General features: G+C 41.6%; 1 protein-coding gene across 2 annotated transcripts in view; it reads right to left on the bottom strand.

The window, feature by feature from the left end:
- LOC141127143 (cilia- and flagella-associated protein 337-like) overlaps positions 1-18,943 on the bottom strand; it is a 238,643-nt gene that overhangs the window by 73,790 nt on the left and 145,910 nt on the right. For both annotated transcript variants that reach the window (XM_073613357.1, XM_073613358.1), the window contains exons 20-22: positions 14,619-14,664; positions 10,911-10,970; positions 6,051-6,213 (exon numbers count right to left, since the gene is read on the bottom strand). In XM_073613357.1, the coding sequence (XP_073469458.1) occupies positions 6,051-6,213; positions 10,911-10,970; positions 14,619-14,664 (269 nt within the window). The remainder of the gene's footprint in view (positions 1-6,050; positions 6,214-10,910; positions 10,971-14,618; positions 14,665-18,943) is intronic.

An 18,943-nucleotide genomic window follows, 5' to 3' on the forward strand; every position in this document is an offset into this window, starting at 1 on the left:
AGAGTTGTGTGGGAGAAGCTATAATTCCCCTCAGAGCTGTTTAAAAGGAGCTATAATTCCCCTCACAGCGGTGTGGGAGAAACTATAATTCCTCTCAGAGTTGTGTGGGAGGAGCTCTAATTCTCCTCAGCTGTGTGGGAGGAGCTATAATGCTAAGCTGTAATTCCCCTCAGAGCTGTGTAGGAGGAGCTATAATTCCCCTCACAGCGGTGTGGGAGAAACTATAATTCCCCTCAGAGTTGTGTGGGAGGAGCTATAATGCTAAGCTATAATGCTATAATTCCCCCTTGAGCTGTGTGGGAGGAGCTATAATTCCCCTCAAAGCTGTGTGGGAGGAGCTATAATTCCCCTCACAGCGGTGTGGGAGAAACTATAATTCCCCTCAGAGTTGTGTAGGAGGAGCTATAATTCCCCTCACAGCGGTGTGGGAGAAACTATAATTCCCCTTTGAGCTGTGTGGGAGGAGCTATAATTCCCCTCAAAGCTGTATTGGAGGAGCTATAACTTCCCTCCAAGCTGTGTGGGAGGAGCTATAATGCTATAATTGTCCTTAGAGCTGTGTGAGAGGAGCTATAATTCCCCTCAGAGCTTTGTGATTTTTTTTTTTTCAAAAATGATTTTGTTTTTTTGTTTTTTCAAAAATGATTTTGTTTTTTTGTTTTTTCAAAAATGATTTTTTTAAATGATTTTTTTTTTCAAAAATGAAATTTTTTTTTTCAAAAATGAATTTTGTTTTTTTCAAAAATGATTTTTTTTTTAATTTTTTTTTTTTCAAAAGTAATTTTTTTTTCAAAAATATATTTTTTTTTCAAAAATATTTTTTTTTTCAAAAATATTTTTTTTTTCAAAAATTTATTTTTATTTTTTTCAAAAATATTTTTTTTTTTACATGGGGCGGTCATAATGTTTTGGCTGATCATGGGGTGGTCATAATGTTTTGGCTGATCATGGGGTTGTCAGCTTTTGTCACCTCCCACTCTAGTTTTGAACATTTCGCCATTCATTCCTATGGGACCAATTTTGCCGCAAAAACGTCGATATTTCGTGGACCATTCGGCGAAACGTTCCACAAAGTAATAGCACACCAATCGGGAAAAATCCGCACGTTTCGGTATATTACTTGTCTCTGTAGTGTAAAAACTGTGGGAGGAGTCTACAAGCATTATCAAGTCTAGCAGATGAAGTCACATGCATTTGGAGTGTCTCAGCATCTTGTGTTTACAGCCACTGTTTCCTAGCAACGCTCATGCCCTGTTTATGCTTCCCAAATACTACTTCATCAAAACTGCCCCATCAGAATTACCCCATCAAAACTGCCCCATCATATTCCTCTATTATAAATCAGTACATGGTGTGTCTGTCCCCTCCCCCGGGCTCTGTAATCAGAGCTGAGATGCTCCAGCCACCTCCCCCCCTGTGTATAACAGAAGCTTTGGTAACCATGGCAACAAAACAAACACTAACAGTACACTCTGATTAATGGCTAAAATTTCCTGAAATGACCTCTAAACAAATGGCCGTATTTTAAAAACTATACATCCTACAGCGAAGATCTTTATATTGTCAGAATCACAAGACCCAGACCTAGATTTTGATGTATAGTAGGTCTCTGAAATATTAAAAATGAAGGCACGGTCGCAGTTTAGAAATTGCCCTTCAAATTTGGAGGGGGCTAGAGTGTAGTTTCAATGAATGTCAATGGACGGCGTGAGTTACAAACAAATGGTCATATTATGAAAACTATCAGGACTATGGCTTAGCCGTGGACATGTTTAGTGGCAGCAGGGATAGCTGAACGTTTTGATATAAGATTTGTGTAAGTGGGCTTGAAAATGAGGGAGTGGCGGCAGTTTAGAAATCATGTTCTGATTTTTCAGCTTTTGTCATCTCCCACTCTAGTTTCCCCATTCTTTCCTATGGGACCAATTTCGCCGCAAAAATGACGATATTTCGTGAACCATTCGGCGAAACGTTCCACAAAGTAATAGCACACCATTCGGGAACAATCCGCACGTTTCGGTATATTACTTGTCTATGTAGTGTAAAAACTGTGGGAGGAGTTAGGGTGGTAAATTTGGCTATAATAATAAGAACTAGAAAAGGTACAATTTCTGGGGAAATTGTGAAAGTGTTCTTGCCTCTACAACTGGAGTGGGCGGAGTAACTGGGTGGGGTGGAGTGGCTTGAGTAACTGTGAAAAGTGTTAAAAAGCTTAATATTTTAAAAAGTATAAATAGTAGTAAAAAAGTTCCATCATTCGCTGAAAGAGCTGAACATTTTTTTCAAAAGTAATTTTTTTTTTTCAAAAATGAATTTTTTTTAATCAAAAATGATTTTTTTTTCTTCAAAAATGATTTTTTTTTTCAAAAGTAATTTTTTTTTTCAAAGGTAATTTTTTTTTTCAAAAATGAATTTTTTTATTTCAAAAATAATTTTTTTTTCGAAATTATTATTTTTTTTAAAGTAATTTTTTTTCAAAAATAATTTTTTTTTTTTCAAAAATATTTTTTTTTTCAAATATATTTTTTTTTCAAAAATAATTTTTTTTTTAAAAGAAATTTTATTTTCAAAAATATTTTTTTTTTTCAAAAATATATATTTTTTTTTTTTCAAAAATGATTTTTTTTTTCAAAAATTATTTTTTTACTTTTTTCAAAATTTTTTTTTTTTTTTCAAAAATATTTTTTATTTTACATGGGGCGGTCATAATGTTTTGGCTGATCATGGGGTGGTCATAATGTTTTGGCTGATCATGGGGTTGTCAGCTTTTGTCACTTCCCACTCTAGTTTTGAACATTTCGCCATTCATTCCTATGGGACCAATTTCGCCGCAAAAACGTCATTTCGTGGACCATTCGGCAAAACATTCCACAAAGTAATAACACACCAATCGGGAACAATCCGCTCGTTTCGGTATATTATTTGTCTCTGTAGTGTGAAAACTGTGGGAGGGGTCTACAAGCATTATCAAGTCTAGCAGATGAAGTCACATGCATTTGGAGTGTCTCAGCATCTTGTGTTTACAACCACTGTTTCCTAGCAACGCTCATGCCCTGTTTATGCTTCCCAAATACTGCTTCATCAAAACTGCCCCATCAGAATTACCCCATCAAAACTGCCCCATCATAATTGCCCCATCAAAACTGCCCCATCAGAATTGCCCTATCAAAACTGCCCCATCATATTCCTCTATTATAAATCAGTACATGGTGTGTCTGTCCCCTCCCCCGGGCTCTGTAATCAGCTGAGATGCTCCAGCCACCTCCCCCCCTGTGTATAACAGAAGCTTTGGTAACCATGGCAACAAAACAAACACTAACAGTACACTCTGATTAATGGCTAAAATTTCCTGAAATGACCTCTAAACAAATGGCCGTATTTTAAAAACTATACATCCTACAGCGAAGATCTTTATATTGTGAGAATCACAAGACCCAGACCTAGATTTTGATGTATAGTATGTCTCTGAAATATTAAAAATGAAGGCACAGTCGCAGTTTAGAAATTGCCCTTCAAATTTGGAGGGGGCTAGAGTGTAGTTTCAATGAATGTCAATGGACGGCGTGAGTTGCAAACAAATGGTCATATTGTGAAAACTATCAGGACTATGGCTTAGCCGTGGACATGTTTAGTGGCAGCAGGGATAGCTGAACGTTTTGATATAAGATTTGTGTAGGTGGGCTTGAAAATGAGGGAGTGGCGGCAGTTTAGAAATCATGTTCTGATTTTCCAGCTTTTGTCATCTCCCACTCTAGTTTCCCCATTCATTCCTATGGGACCAATTTCGCCGCAAAAATGACGATATTTCGTGAACCATTCGGCGAAACGTTCCACAAAGTAATAGCACACCATTCGGGAACAATCCGCACGTTTCGGTATATTACTTGTCTATGTAGTGTAAAAACTGTGGGAGGAGTTAGGGTGGTAAATTTGGCTATAATAATAAGAATAATATATATGTGAGATAACAGTAAGTGGTCTTGCTATGCAAGAACACTTAATAATGAAAAATAGTGGAAAAGGGTCCATATGAGGAGTAGTAACTCTTCAAATTAGGAAAATATAAATGTGAGCATCAAATAGTGTCTATCATGAAATATGGAACAGCAAAGTAAATTAAAGTTCAAATGTGAGGTATTGGAGGGGTATCTCTTCAGTTTGGAGGATGCCGGTATACATCAAAAGGCGTATAAATGTTCAATAAGGAATGAGAGGGTACCCTTACCGGATTCATAGGATGCACATACCATATGGCAGTATGTCAGAAAGGCATAGGGAGAATCTCCCGTAGTATCCAGACCCGGTGGTGTCTTTGTAGGCCGCAAGCCCTGATGGTGATGGTAGACACGAGCAGGAGTAGAACGACTGTCACTCAAATCCCCGATTTCCAAGGAGAGATGATTCAGAAGTGGTGATTCAGCATGGAAAAGAAAAAATGGGGCTCCACATGGTGTAGGTAAAAAAATTTGGATTTTATTGAGGTAAATCACCATACATAGATAAAAGTGATCACTGGAAGTTAAAAATGGCAATGTGGGAAGCTAAAAATGCTAGCCCTACGCTTTTCGACTTTACCTCAATAAAATCCCATTTATTTGACCTAGCGAGCATAGCCTGATGAAGGAGCACGCATGCTCCGAACGCGAAGCACCGCCCGCCTCACCCCGTTCCCGAATGTGAAGACGCAGGTCAGCACGGCGCTCCACGGAGGATCCATGACCGACATCCTGGCCGCCCGGAGGCTCTGAGGACCCTTGGCACCACCGGAACAGCTACCAGGACCCAGGTCACAGGACTCACATCCCAGGAACCCCCCCACTGGCCCATGACACCCACATCCCCCGAGAGCACGCGGATGAAACTACTTTACATGCCGGTTTTTAGCAACTCAAATGTGAGTGTTTTTATCTATTGTAATAAATATTTTTAACATACATGCTGCACTTAGAGGGCGCCGTCCTTCTTTCTTTTTTTTGTTCCAGAGCTTCTTCTAGCTTTTATAGACTGGCTGCCTTCCATTTATTCAGCATCATTTTATCCTTACATGGACTAATACCTGAACTTGTTGTGAAACATTAACTACCACCATCAAGTTCCCCCTCTCAGGAACCCCCAACCCACCCCCTTCCCCCCACCATTTTTAGTTATATGTACTCGGCTACCTCCATTGTGCGCCATATTAACCCCTTGAGGAGAGGATATGGGTCTTACAATCTGGAGGGAGCCTGCAGGACCGAAGGGTTTGGGTAAGGCTGGCCATACATGATCGAATTCCGAAATAATTTTCTTTTGAAAATCAGAAAATTTGTGCGTTTTGTGATCCGATGGTGCCACCATTGATTTCGAAATTCGGCCAACCAAAGCCTTCATCTAATGTTGCTACAGAAAACAATTTTCATGGCTGGGAATCTTCTTTTCTTTCCGGGAATTTTCTTTTCTTGCACATGCGCATTTCTTTTTCGATTACATTTCTCGCACGATTCTCCCATCATTGATTAGAAAATTGTTTGTTTTTTGAAAAATTTCCAACATGTCCGATTACACAAATTTGATTGTCGCATGAAAATCAGCTGTTGCTGCAGCCCACTAATGGTGCGAAATACGAACGAAAATTCTTAGATGAGATTTTCAAAAGAAAATTCTTTCGAAATTTGACCCATGTATGGCCCTGCCTAAGCAAAATGCTTTTTAAGGCCCCTAGATCTAAAGGAGCATTTAAATCCTGTATTGCGTTGGCAGCCCCACTGCAGTGGCAGATATTACCTTTCCCTGTAGTTCAGCTTGGCTTGAACACCATTTAGAGGATTTTGTGTGTGTGATGTTTCCATTAGAGCACAAACACTCCCTTTGTATCATGGGTACCTATGATTGTTTCACAACTGATGAACTGTGGTATACCGAGAAAGATTTATAATTAATCACATTTCTGCCTATTTACATCACAGACACAGAAGGACACCATAAAAATGAATTAAATTTCTTCACAGCAAGAACTGCAGTGATAATAGAATTCTGATATTTGCTTAGTGGAGCTATTTACTATAACTCACATTTTATTCCTGCAGAGTCAATGTGAAGCGCTGTATTTATCCGGCAGTGGATGTGACCTGAGATCATGTTCCAGATAATAATTTCTCCGTCATAACTCGAGCTGGCAAGGAGATTAGGTGGATTTTGAGCAATGCACAGAATGTCTTCACGGTGACCTCGTATCTACAATGGAAGAGACAACATGAACTCTGAGGCTGTTTCCCACAATCCTTCACACTAGATACCGTATATTCACTCTGAGCATGGAAAAGTATTTGTGCTCATAACCCTCATAAAACCAAACAGAGCTAGTTACTGCTTAGTACAGTCAGTGCTGTCATATTGCTGTGACAAATGAAATACTCGATCTTATAAAATGTACAGATTTTATTGTAAATTGACAATGTTAACAATAAACTGAACCTTTATCATAGGCCTGTGCGCACAGGAAGTGCCAGATGTGCTTGGGCACACCCTAACCGACCCATGTGGCACAGATTTACTCTGTTTAGACCCCTGATATTTCACAAAAGCCCCTTAATGGGGCTCCTAAATTGTAAAGAAGAAATACAAAAAAATAAAATTGTAAAATAATAAAAATAATAACCGTGCACTGTCCTACTGACACCGTCCACTGCCCTACTGATACTGTCAGTATATATACACGCATATGTGTTTGAGCTTTGGGGTGCACACCCTAATGCCATAGGCTGTGCACTCTTATGACCCATATTGTTAATTGTGTATGTTGTAGGTATATTTTAGTATAGTGTATGTAAACATAAGGCCTCATGCATATTGGATGTTTAGACCCTGTACATGAAGTTCCAGCATTTTTGTATGTCCAGGAGTCACAGGTGCAGCATCCAGCCCCACTGCCAGCAGCCTGTCGGAATATATTACAGGCTAAGATGCATGGCAGCTGGATGCGGTAACAAGTGATACTTGTGTCCATTCAGGAATGCATGCCCGCAATGCAAAACTGGGGGTTCCAGGCATACGCTTCTGAATGCATACAGCTGCACATGCTGCACCTGTGCCTCCTGGGCATAAGACAACACCGGCTAAATGCCCAGTGTGCACTGAAAGCCCTTAACCAATTTATAAGGAGCTACTTCAGCAGGCTGGATTCACAAGTTATGTGTATTGGTGTCCTGCAGTGCCACTCATTCTGGATTCTGAATGGCATCCCAACACACCTGTGCTACAGCGCACCACAAAGCACAGTAATGCACTACCATGCATTGTGGTATGCTGCATTGCTAAAAATTGTGTATGCACGATCTGGGTGTTTAATGTGTTTAGGCAGCCTGTTCAAAAATAGTAAAAAAAAAATCTCATAGCAGAAGTACCACAATTTTTATATGACTGGAGTCATTCGTTAAAAACAATACTCCTGCACACTATTATTCTCCTTAACAAATGCAATTATGATGCCTGAAAGAATGTAACACATAACAATCTGCTGTGCAAGTCAAATGAGAATTGAATATTTTGCATACTGTATTTATTTTAAATGCATGGCACCCACGCGTACAGGAGTTTTAATTAATAGATTGTTCATTTTTTATTGTACAATATAAGCAATATTAGTGAGAATTCAGAAGGCTTTGGGGAAGGTGTAGAAAAAAGAGTTGAATATTTATGAGCTCGGGATCATGAATAACTTGTCTACAACTCACTACAGTATTTGAAGAACTTATTTTAGGATATTTACCTTAGTTAAAATAAATCTGAAAGATAATGTAAAGGAAAATATGATTTGCAGGAAAACTGTCATGGACCCTCCATGTAGTAACATCATGGAGTCCCCACTTTTTGCAGTTCAAGGCTGCCAGTTCATGTCTTAAATCAGTGGTCTTCAACCTTTTTGGCACCAGAGACCGGTTTCGTGGAAGAATAGTTATCCTGACACCATATGGTGTCAGGATGATTGAAGTGCATTATTTCTATTGTTACAGTATATCAGTGGGAGCCACTTGCCACTGAAGCTTGCCACCAGATGCAGCATGTCACTAGCCTGCCACCACACCCACCAGATGTAGCTTGTCATTAGCCTGTTACCAGATGCAGCGTGTCACTGTTGTGGCCTGCCTCCAGATGCACCTTGTCACTAGCCTGCCACCACAGCCCTCAGATGCAGCCTGTCATTAGCCTGCCACCACAGCCACCAGATACAGCTTGTCACTAGCCTGCAGTCACAGCCACCAGATGCAACGTGTCACTAGCCTGCCACCACAGCCCTCAGATGCAGCCTGTCATTAGCCTGCCACCACAGCCACCAGATACAGCTTGTCACTAGCCTGCAATCACAGCCACCAGATGCAACGTGTCACTAGCCTGCCATCATAGCCACTAGATGCAGCCTGTCACTAGCCTGCCACCACAGCCACCAGATACAGCTTGTCACTAGCTTGCCACCACAGCCACCAGATGCAGTGTGTCACTAGCCTGCCATCATAGCCACCAGATGCAGCCTGTCACTAGCCTGCCATCAAAGCCACCAGATGCAGCCTGTTACTAGCCTGCCATCACAGCCACCAGATGCAGCCTTTCACTAGCCTGCCATCATAGCCACCAGATGCAGCTTGTCACTAGCCTGCCATCACACCCACCAGATGCAGCTTGGCACTTTTTAAGAACTCGTAATTGTGTGATTTTCTGATTGCAGTGAAAAACTTACAACTTGCAGCCTCTCCCTAGCACTACGGAATCCAGCATTTAGTGGGAAAACCGGCACATGCGCATTTTGTATTACACTGTAATCACCGCTGTTGAGTCCACCTTCTCGCATCTCATAGGACAGTACTCTATATACACACAACATTCTAGTGTGGCTGTACAGTGAGTCCGATTAGTACAGATCAGACTGGATTTCTCGGTCACCCTGTGTCCCTATTAGAGACAAAGGGTAACTTAGACATAGGAGGTGTATGGAGAGCTGAAACAAGGTTTTCCCAACCACCCCAAGGGATTCTAGCTTCCACAAGCCCCCCCGCCCAAAGTGACTCCATCACAGCAGCCTTTCCTGGAAATAACAGGGAATAGACAGTATATATAGGACTCTGTAAGAGCAGTACCAGTCTGCATAACATCCTTTGGCACTTAGTTTCCTTCTAGCACTTGCACACTTAAGAGTCAACAGCAAGGTCTTTACTTACTCATTAAGGGAGATAAAGGATCCTTCTCCAGAGCAGGACTTCAGGACAGTGTCCTCCAATAAATAATCCTTTGACAATCTTCACAAGGCCCTCATTTCAGCTCCTGTTGAGTGCCAGACTACAATTTCTTGTCTCTCTCTCTTATGCTCTGTACACACGGGTGGACTTTTTGACCCGGACTGGTCCGACGGACCAAATCCGGCGGACAATCCGACCTGTGTGGGCTCCATTGGACCTGCAGTGGACTTTTTCGGTCAAAAATCTGACGGACTTTAGATTTAAAACATGTTTCAAATCTTTCTGACGTACTCGAGTCCGGTCGAAAATCCGCTCGTCTGTATGCTAGTCCGACGGACGAAAACCGACGCTAGGGCAGCAATTGGCTACCGGCTATCAACTTCCTTATTTTAGTCCAGTCGTACATCATTACGTACGAATCCGTCGGACTTTGGTGTGATCGTGTGTAGGCAAGTCTGTTCGTTCATAAGTCCGTCGGAAGTCCGTCGGAAAGTCCGTCGGGCCAGTCCGGTCGAAAAGTCCACCCGTGTCTATGCGGCATTAGAGGTAGCAGCCTCAGAAGAACTGTAACCCTCCCTGGAGAGAAAAGAACACTCTGACAAGGCCTCCCAAGCCTTTATCACCCCAGCCACCTTCTGGATGCCTCCTTCCAGGGATTGACAGGGACATGATAAATATTCATACTGGTCATTTGAATCTCTCTGCCCTATATTCTGGAAAATGTTTCCAGAAGCAGGTGGAGGAATCAAACACCTAGCTTAGGAAACCATGAACAGACAAAACCAATAGATCACTTCTCCACTCACTACAGGAAAGCCAAAAAACTAGACTTAGCCTAGCAGCCTAACTAGAGGAGGGTGTTGCACTATTATTTTCCTGGTAGCCAAAAAGACTATTTTGCATTAAAGTGGCTCCGTTCTGATCGCGCAGTAATCATAAGTTTATTTGCTGGGGTGGCTACTTAAAGTAATTGTAAATGCAAAATTAAATAAAAAAATAACAAACAAGTTTATACTGTACTTACCTGCTCTGTGTAGTGGAATTGCACAGAACGGCCCCAAACCTCATCTTCTTGATTCCTCCACTGGCGCTTCTGGCTCCACCTCTCTGGCGAGTGCCCCTATACAAAGTTGCTTCCTATGGGGGCACTCGTGCAGACTCGCTCTGGAGCCTTGCTGTCTGTGTCTATAGACACAGACAGCAGGGCTCTGTCCCACCCTCCTCAGGTAAGTAAAAGGGGAGGTGAGGGGGTGATACTGATGCCTAAACATTTTTTAATTTAATGCAAAGAATGCATTAAGGTAAACACATGTTTAGGCTTTATAACCACTGTTCTCTTTATTAATACATTTTCTTAAGTCTCTTTCTTTATGTAGCCATGAGAATATAACTTTGTCTCTTACTATCCAATTGCTGTGGCCTTTCCATAATCACTTGCTTCATGACGGTACACCTCAGCAATCTTTGCTGGCCAAATGTTGCAGCCTCTTGTTTTTTTATATGCATGCCCAAAAAAACAAAAAACAAAAGCATAAAACATAAAATACCGTTTTTCGTTATCGGTCTTGGTTTTGCCTGAGCTACGATGGATAGAGGCATACCATTCTTTGTAGTTCAAAACCTAGTTGTTTCTATATGGTCCACACAGAGTATAGCAAAAAAAGGTATGTTTACCAATGCCTTTTGTTATCAGTCCCTTACCAAGTCATCCTTCCATCCTGGCTGTGGCTCTTGGAAATGATGAAGATCATCATCAGAATCCTGCAAAACAACAAAGTCAATTTATCAGTGTTCAAAGCACAGGGCTGAACCCTATAACGACATAGGAGAACTGTGGGACCTTAGAGAAAGAACCCTTGATATATAAAACATGCCTATCCACAATCGGGAAACAAAGTTTTGCTTTGTTACCAAAGCATCCTAGGTATGATACCTAGGACCAAGTAAAGAATATGTATATGCTGCAGAAAATGTTTTAAGATACAGCTGACTGAATGTGACTAGTAAAGAAAAAGGCCCTTAAATGCTCACAAATACACAAGCTCTTCTGGCAAAATGCTTGCCCTTGTGATTTCATAGAATGATAAGGGAAAGGTAAATGTAGAATCAAAACTCAACTTCAGGTAATCAGCTGAATAAAAAGTACATATATGTTTTATCTGCCAAGAGATTTCTAATTAATTTCAACCAGTCTTGTGAGCCAAGCAATCCTTCCATAAAGCATAGGCAGGTCTCTGACCTCCAGTGTAGTTAAAGCAGAACTAAACCCTCCTGTCCTTTACAACCGATGACGGTGCCATCCTAACATCCATTTAGACCTGCAATTGCCATGCTGCCGCACATGTGACCAGCTATAACACCAGCCAATGGAGGGCTACAGTTTGGTTGAAGGTTAGAGAGTGGGGCCTACTCACGCTACACATGGGTGTACCTCTCTTATGTACACACTTACTAATTCCCGGGACTAGGTGAAGATCAACATTAAGGTGGAGCCACAGATTAGAAGTGAGCTATACACCTCGTGGGCGGGGCCTGTCACTGTTGGTAATGTGAACGAGGCTTGCCACTATTGGAAATGTGGGCTTATCACTGTTGAAAATGTTGGCGGGGGCCAAACCTGTCACTATTGGAAATGTGGGAGGGACAAACTTCTCTTGATCCCCATGCACCATGCCCTCCTGTCCCCCCAGTACTGTACCGTCTTGACCCCCCTGCACTGTACCCTCCTGACCTCCCTGTACTGGGCCCTCCTAACCCCCCCCCCCCAAGTACTGTGTCCTCCTAATCTCCTGTGCTCTGCCCTTCTAAACTCTCTGCCCTACCGATCCCTTTACACTGCTCTTCATACTGTTGACCTCTGTACATTTCTCTTCATCCTTTTGACCTCTGTATACTGCTGTACCTACTAATGACCTCTGTGCAGTGCCCTACATCCTACTGATCTCTATATTCTGCCCTACTTACTACTGACCTCTGTACTCTGCCCTACTTATTAGTGAGCTATGCAGACTGCCCTACTTATTACTGAGCTATGCAGACTGCCCTACATCCTTCTGACCTCTTTACATGGTCGTACATACTACTGACCTCTGTACACTGCCCTACATCCTACTGACTTCTGTACACTGCCCTACATCCTACTGACCTCTGTACACTGCCCTACATCCTACTGACTTTTTTACATGGTCATACATACCACTGACCTCTGTACACTGCCCTACATCCTACTGACTTCTGTACACCGCCCTACATCCTACTGACTTCTGTACACTGCCCTACATCCTACTGACTTCTGTATACTGCCCTATATCCTACTGACTTCTGTACACTGCCCTACCTACTACTGACTTCTGCACACTGCCCTACCTACTACTGACTTCTGCACACTGCCCTACATCCTACAGACTTCTGCACACTGCCCTAAATACTAATGACATCTGCACACTGCCCTACATACTACTGACTTCTGCACACTGCCCTACATCCTACTGACCTCTGTACACTGCCCTACATTCTACTGACTTCAGCACACTGCCCTACATCCTACTGACTTCTGTACACTGCCCTACTTCCTACTGATCTATGTACACTGTCCTACATACTACTGACCTCTGTACACTGCCCTACATCCTACTGACCCCTGTACACTGCCCTACATATTACTTACACTGGCCAGAATTCAGGGCAGATAGCCAGGCCTGAGACTAGTCGAACAAATCAGCATGCAGTACCAGATGTTCTCCTTTCATGATGAACTCCGGCATCAGCCTTGTGGGAGTAACCAATTACTTCCCAGACATGGAAAAATAAAAATAAAAATTGTGAATGAAAGTGAAGGCCAAGTTTCTCACTGAAGCCAATTTTTAAGGTAGTCTAAATGTATATTTCAACAGCGACATTAGTTTTATTAGATATTTCAAAGTTTTCTTCATCCCATCTTTACTTTTTATTAGTTAATTTAATTAAATTTTTTTTTTTTAAAGGGTGCAGCACCCTGGCGATCTTTGATCGCTTCCACGTTGTCTTGGTAGATCTCCACTTCTCCAAAGGTTGCCTACCTCTTAATTTCCTCTTAACAGTGACAGGCCTCACCCACGTTTCTAATAAGGACAGGCCCCGCCCACATTTTTCCAATAATGTAAAGCCCCACCCATATTTTCCAATGGTGCTAAGCCCCATCCACATTTTCCAATAGTGACAAAATCCGCCCACATTTTTCAACAGTGACAAGCACCGCCCACATTTCAGTTTTTTATGTTCGTTGTATGTAGAGCCAGCCTTCAAACCTAAAAAAATATGTAATGCATGTAAAGAGGTATACATAATTAACCACTTGATCTTTGGAAGGTATTGCCCCTTCATGACCAGGGCATTTTGTTGCTCTTCAGCACTGAGCTACTTTAACTGCCAATTGCATGGTCATACAATACTGAATGCAAATGAAGTTTATTTCATTTTCTTCACACAAATAGAGCTTGTTTTTTTTTATTATATAAACAAATAAAGAAAATAAAAAAATATATATATTGTCTACTTTCTGTTATAAAATATATCCACTAAAAATGTAGAAACAAAATCTAATTTCCTCATAAAATTATGACAAAATGGGGGTTATTTACGAAAGGCAAATCCACTTTGCACTGCAAGTGCACTTGAAAGTGCAGTCGCTCTAAATCTAAGGGGTAGATCTGAAATGAGGGGAAGCTCTGCTGATTTTATCATCCAATCATGTGCAAGCTAAAATGTTTTTTATTTTCTTTGCACGTCCCCCTCAGATCTACAGCGACTGCAATTCCAAGTGCACTTTCAGTGCAATTACAAGGGCACTTGCAGTGCCTTGTAGTGCAAAGTGGATTTGCCTTTCATAAATAACCCCCAATGTGTTGTTTTCTGTTTTGGGTCTGTTTCTATCAAGCAACCTATCTCCATATAATTTTTATGTTCTCCCTGCCTCTGGTTTTCTTCGGGGTGATACAGTTAACCTTCACAATATAAAACATACAGGTACACTTGGATTTCACATGGTGTCTGTCTCTAGTATGTATCTGTGTGTAGACATTAGCTTGTAAGCCCCACTGGGGTAGGGACTGATGTAAAGTGTTCTGTAATACACTGCTGTATATAGAAATATCTACCATGCTATACAAGTGACAAAAATAAAAATTTTCCCACTACAGCTGAGAAACCTGAAGAGGCTCAATAGCCCATAATCACTTCCAAGCAGAATATCCTTTTTTTTTTTTTTTTTTTTTTTTTTTTAATACATGGCAATATTTAATGAGTGGCAATCTTCTACAGCTGGATATAGATGTATCTTTACTTACTCCTAATGTCCTGCTACTGATTTTATGGAAGATTTTCCCACAATGTAAAATTCACAGATTTACCACTATAAAAAAGCATACTCACAATATACATATTTATCCTTCGATCCCATCCAACAGCCACAATATATCTGAAAGAAAATTAAAATATGACATATCCATATAATTCTTACATTGTCATCCTCTTTACTTATGCTTAAACATTTGGTATAGTAATAAAGGTAAAGTTGCACACAGCATTAATGTTCATGGCGTCCTCCCCAAATTTAAATTGATATATAAAAGTAGGGTATGCCCTAAGTAATTGACAAAAATATGGCAACCATGGCTGGATATCTCGGAGGATTTCTGGGGGGATGTCCTTTCCTCATAGCTCACTCAGTGATTCCTCCACCAATGTAACTCGGGAACAGTGATCTGAAGGTGGCCAACACAATAACCAGGGATTGCTTTGTATGGAACATCCGCTATGTTGGGGGACCTTAAAAATCTACTGTTGATATGGGGTCGTATGTCTTGTGGGTTTGAATGTATGTATGAATGTTGTTGGGGTCTTTCTGTTCCTTCACGGACTACCAGCTAATAAACACCTTTCAAAAAAAAAAGTTGCACACAGCATTGAAAATTATTTTAATTGGGGAGTTGGGGATTTAGTTAGGACAGGTAGCATGTGGGTAGGTGCAGTGTGGTGCGGCAGGCAGAAAACACTCAGAGTCCTGGTGCAAACACAGAAATGTATGGTAACGGAAGTTCAGCAATACACAACGGGTCAGACGGGAAGGCAACCCAACCGGGAAAACTCACAAGATGTAACAGCGAAGTGTGAGAAGATAGAAGTCTCAGGGAAGCCGACAGCATCTGTCTCAAGGAGCAGAATGCAGTCTGGTTAGTCCGTACCCAAATGGGACGTTTCCAGGAAGGATGGTGTTGTGTCCAGGCACTTTCCCTTCTCCTCCAGAACCTTTTCCTGATGCTAAGTACTGTCCCTGAAAGACTGGTATCCGGTCTCTACACTGCCACTTGCCAAACCTGGGTCTTAACCTCCCTGGCGGTATGATTATTTCGGATTTTAGGTGCTGAAAGCGGTACAATTATTTTGCATGGAAATTTGGCGTTTTATATTGTAGGTCTGTAATTCTTAACAATAACACACTTAAATCTGTCCAAACAAGAGTCTAGTAGATATCCCGGGTATGATAAAGTTTGAAACACAAAAACATAAATTATAATATAATAAATAAAAAAAAATAATTAAAAAAAAAAAAATAATAATAATAATAAAATAAATTTCCCCACGATTCACTATCGTCCAATTCTGCAAGTGTTCTAATTTACTATCGCTGTTTTCTAGCTGGTCTAAAGCCACTTTTGACGTAAAGGGACACTTTTTGGTTGCTATGGACAATCTCCAGTTTCCAGGCAGAAAGAACAGTACATATAATATAAAACTGCATGCAGGGCATGGGCCAAAGCACTGGGGACAAAAGGGATGTGAAATCATTTCATACAGTACTGTAATCTGTAAGATTACAGTACTGTATGTGTTATGATTTTTACAATTTTTTTTAATTTGCCGCCAGGCTCCGCCCCCGTGCGTCGCAACGCTTGCAGGGAACGGAGCCTGGCAAGGAGAGGCTTCGGAGGAGAACGGAGCCCGCAGTAACAGCGGGGGACATCACAGGATCCCGGGGACAAGGTAAGTAAAGCCACACCAGGATCCTGCGATGTAATCCCGAGTGTGGCTTGGGGTTACCGCTAATGGTCCTGAATTTTAACCCCCAGCCACACTCGGGAAAACCGCCAGGGAGGCTACACAGCTAGGATCATGTGATGTCACTGCGCACCAAGGTCAGCCATCTTGTTGGTTGGAAACATCTCTGTTTCTATATTGATTCACATGCAAGTTTTTTATTTCCTGTACTGTGAGTGTGTAATTTGGAGACTGTTTTAATAAACCCCCCCCTTTTCGAACATACTGCACCATGAGATGTCTATCTGCTTGTCAATCTGGTGGAGTATCTGTCATATGGAGTCTATCTGATGTGGAAGGAATTTTTTGGCGTTTGATATCGGAGTCACCTGGAGTGATCTGATTTGTAAAGAGCGCCAGTGACCACTTTATAGGGTGGTCCACAGTTTACGGTAGGAAGCAATGTGTGCACACCCGCTGGTGGAGGATTCCTCACAAGATTTCTTGTTCGCCATTCGGAATCACATTATCTGGACTCTTATCATTATGAACTGTATACTTTGTATTCTCCTTTTAAAAAAAACTTTTTTAGTGCTGCACCTTTTGTGTTTTTACTTAAACAGACTCTGCCTGATCCAAGATGGCCTGCAAAGTCACATGGGTTGCCAGCATCCAATCGCATGCAGCCTCAAAGTGACCAAGAAAACCATAGAGGAACTAGGTTCCTCTCGACTTACTCCTCCACCTGCATTGCCACTGTGCACAAGCGCCACCTGCAGTTGAGAATATAGACTTAGCTACAAGCAGTGTTCTACTAATGTGGTATTGGGAACAGAGAAGGCTGCACAAGAATGTGATCTGAGACATTCAGAAAATGAGGTAAGTACCGAGGAAAGCCCCCATACCTTACAATGGTGGACTATAACATAAATATATATTGATATACTAAAGAAGTAAAGCCAGTTCATTTTCAATTTGCAAAGTGAATTTTTACCTATCATAGTTATTTGGGTGAAACATAGTGAAAATTCCTTTTACAAAGAAAATAAGGAGGATTTTTGCTTGCAGATGATTGAATGAGTGAAGTCAGCAGAACTTCTCCTCATTCACTAAGCTAAGTGAATACGTTAATCCAATCACCGAATCATGTGTTTTTCAACAAATGTAAAAACAAAAAATTGCTTTACATTGCAATGTAAAAGTTTCTTTTCATAAGTTTGCCATGCAAAACCCACTCTGTAGTGGTGGCTCAGTGCAAAACTGGACTGAGCTTTTTGGAATCCTGCACATATAACATGAAGACCATGCTCAAGGCAATGCAGAGATTATGATTTGACTGTGTAATAAGTATTAAAAGAAAAAAGAAATAATAACGCATAGGCAGGGCCGTTTGAAGAAATTTGGGGGCCCCAAGTAAAATGGATATGGAGGCCCCCCAACCCCCCCGCATGCACGCACGCAAAGCCCCCCTTACTACTCCCCCCCTGTGTTCTTTTTAACCCCCCTCCCTACCGCATACCGAGCGGCAAGAGATTACTTTTCTGTTCTCGGCCGGCCAAACTGAAAGGAAGTGAGCACTCAGTGTGTGCACTTCCTGACAGTCCGGCCGGGAACAGGAAACTGAATCTCCTGAGTCCTGTACCGTGTGGACTGCAGGAGGAAGGAAGAGGAGCTCGGCCACGCTACAGGCTGCAGCTTATAGCAAGCGGCGGCTGGCGGCGCGGCTGGGGCCCCAGGCAATTGCTTGTTTTGCCTGTCCTGTCTCAATGGGCCTGCGCATAGGAAATTGTGCATACAACAGCCTGAAGGTGGCACACATACTGTAGGTAATATGTGAGATAAGTAATATATTTTAGGATTTTCTATTCATAAAAGTACCATTGAATTGATATCCACCTGATTAGTGCAGTGGGCATCTGTGCTGTGGGAAAGGCAGGAATCAGAATGACGATGGGGTGGAGGGGGGGCAGTTTGTGGAGGGGGGGGAGCAGTGGGGAAAAACATCAAGGGTGGTGGCGGCAGCAGATGGTGGGGAGAGTGTCAAATTTTAAGTCAACAGCTCTGATCTGCGGATCACTGAAGTGACCCTGAGCTTATAGCAGAAGGGGGAATGCAGGTATGTATGATGTCAGAACCTGGCAGCCAAAGGTTTAAAGCAAACTCTTGTAGTCATATTTGAGAAAGCCCCACTATATGTTTGCAATGTGTTTCCCTTTTTGCAGCTTGCATAATTCTTTTTTTTTTTTTTTTTTTAAATTCTCACCTTTTGGATGTTTCTTGTGAGGTATTGTCATGGCTGACTGCTTGGTTTTTTTGGCTTTTTGAACAATGTTATAATGAGCCTGTCCCAAGTCTGTCTTCATTAACGTACAATGCTAGAAGCTCAACCTCTACACTTTAAACCCTTTGTTAGGACAGACAGTGTTAAAATCTAGTTACAATTGATAATGAAGATCTGCCTGCACAGTACAGACAGGATAAAGGCAAACACAGCCGCCCAGCCCCCTCATAAACAAAGAGAACTACTTAGGATTTTTTATTGCTGGAGGGTCCAGAATAGAACATCTAAAAAAAGTAAGCTTCGATTTTTAAATATCTTTTTCATGTTTTGCTATGTAAATGGGGGCATGTAACAAATACAAAGTAGGTGCTAGTCCAGTTTGGCTGCAAGGTGGAATTACACTTTAACCGCTTCTGGACCAGCCGCCGCAGTTTTACTG

The sequence above is a fragment of the Aquarana catesbeiana genome, linkage group LG02 (genome assembly GCF_042186555.1).
Source record: "Aquarana catesbeiana isolate 2022-GZ linkage group LG02, ASM4218655v1, whole genome shotgun sequence".
NCBI classification, from domain to species: Eukaryota; Metazoa; Chordata; class Amphibia; order Anura; family Ranidae; genus Aquarana; species Aquarana catesbeiana.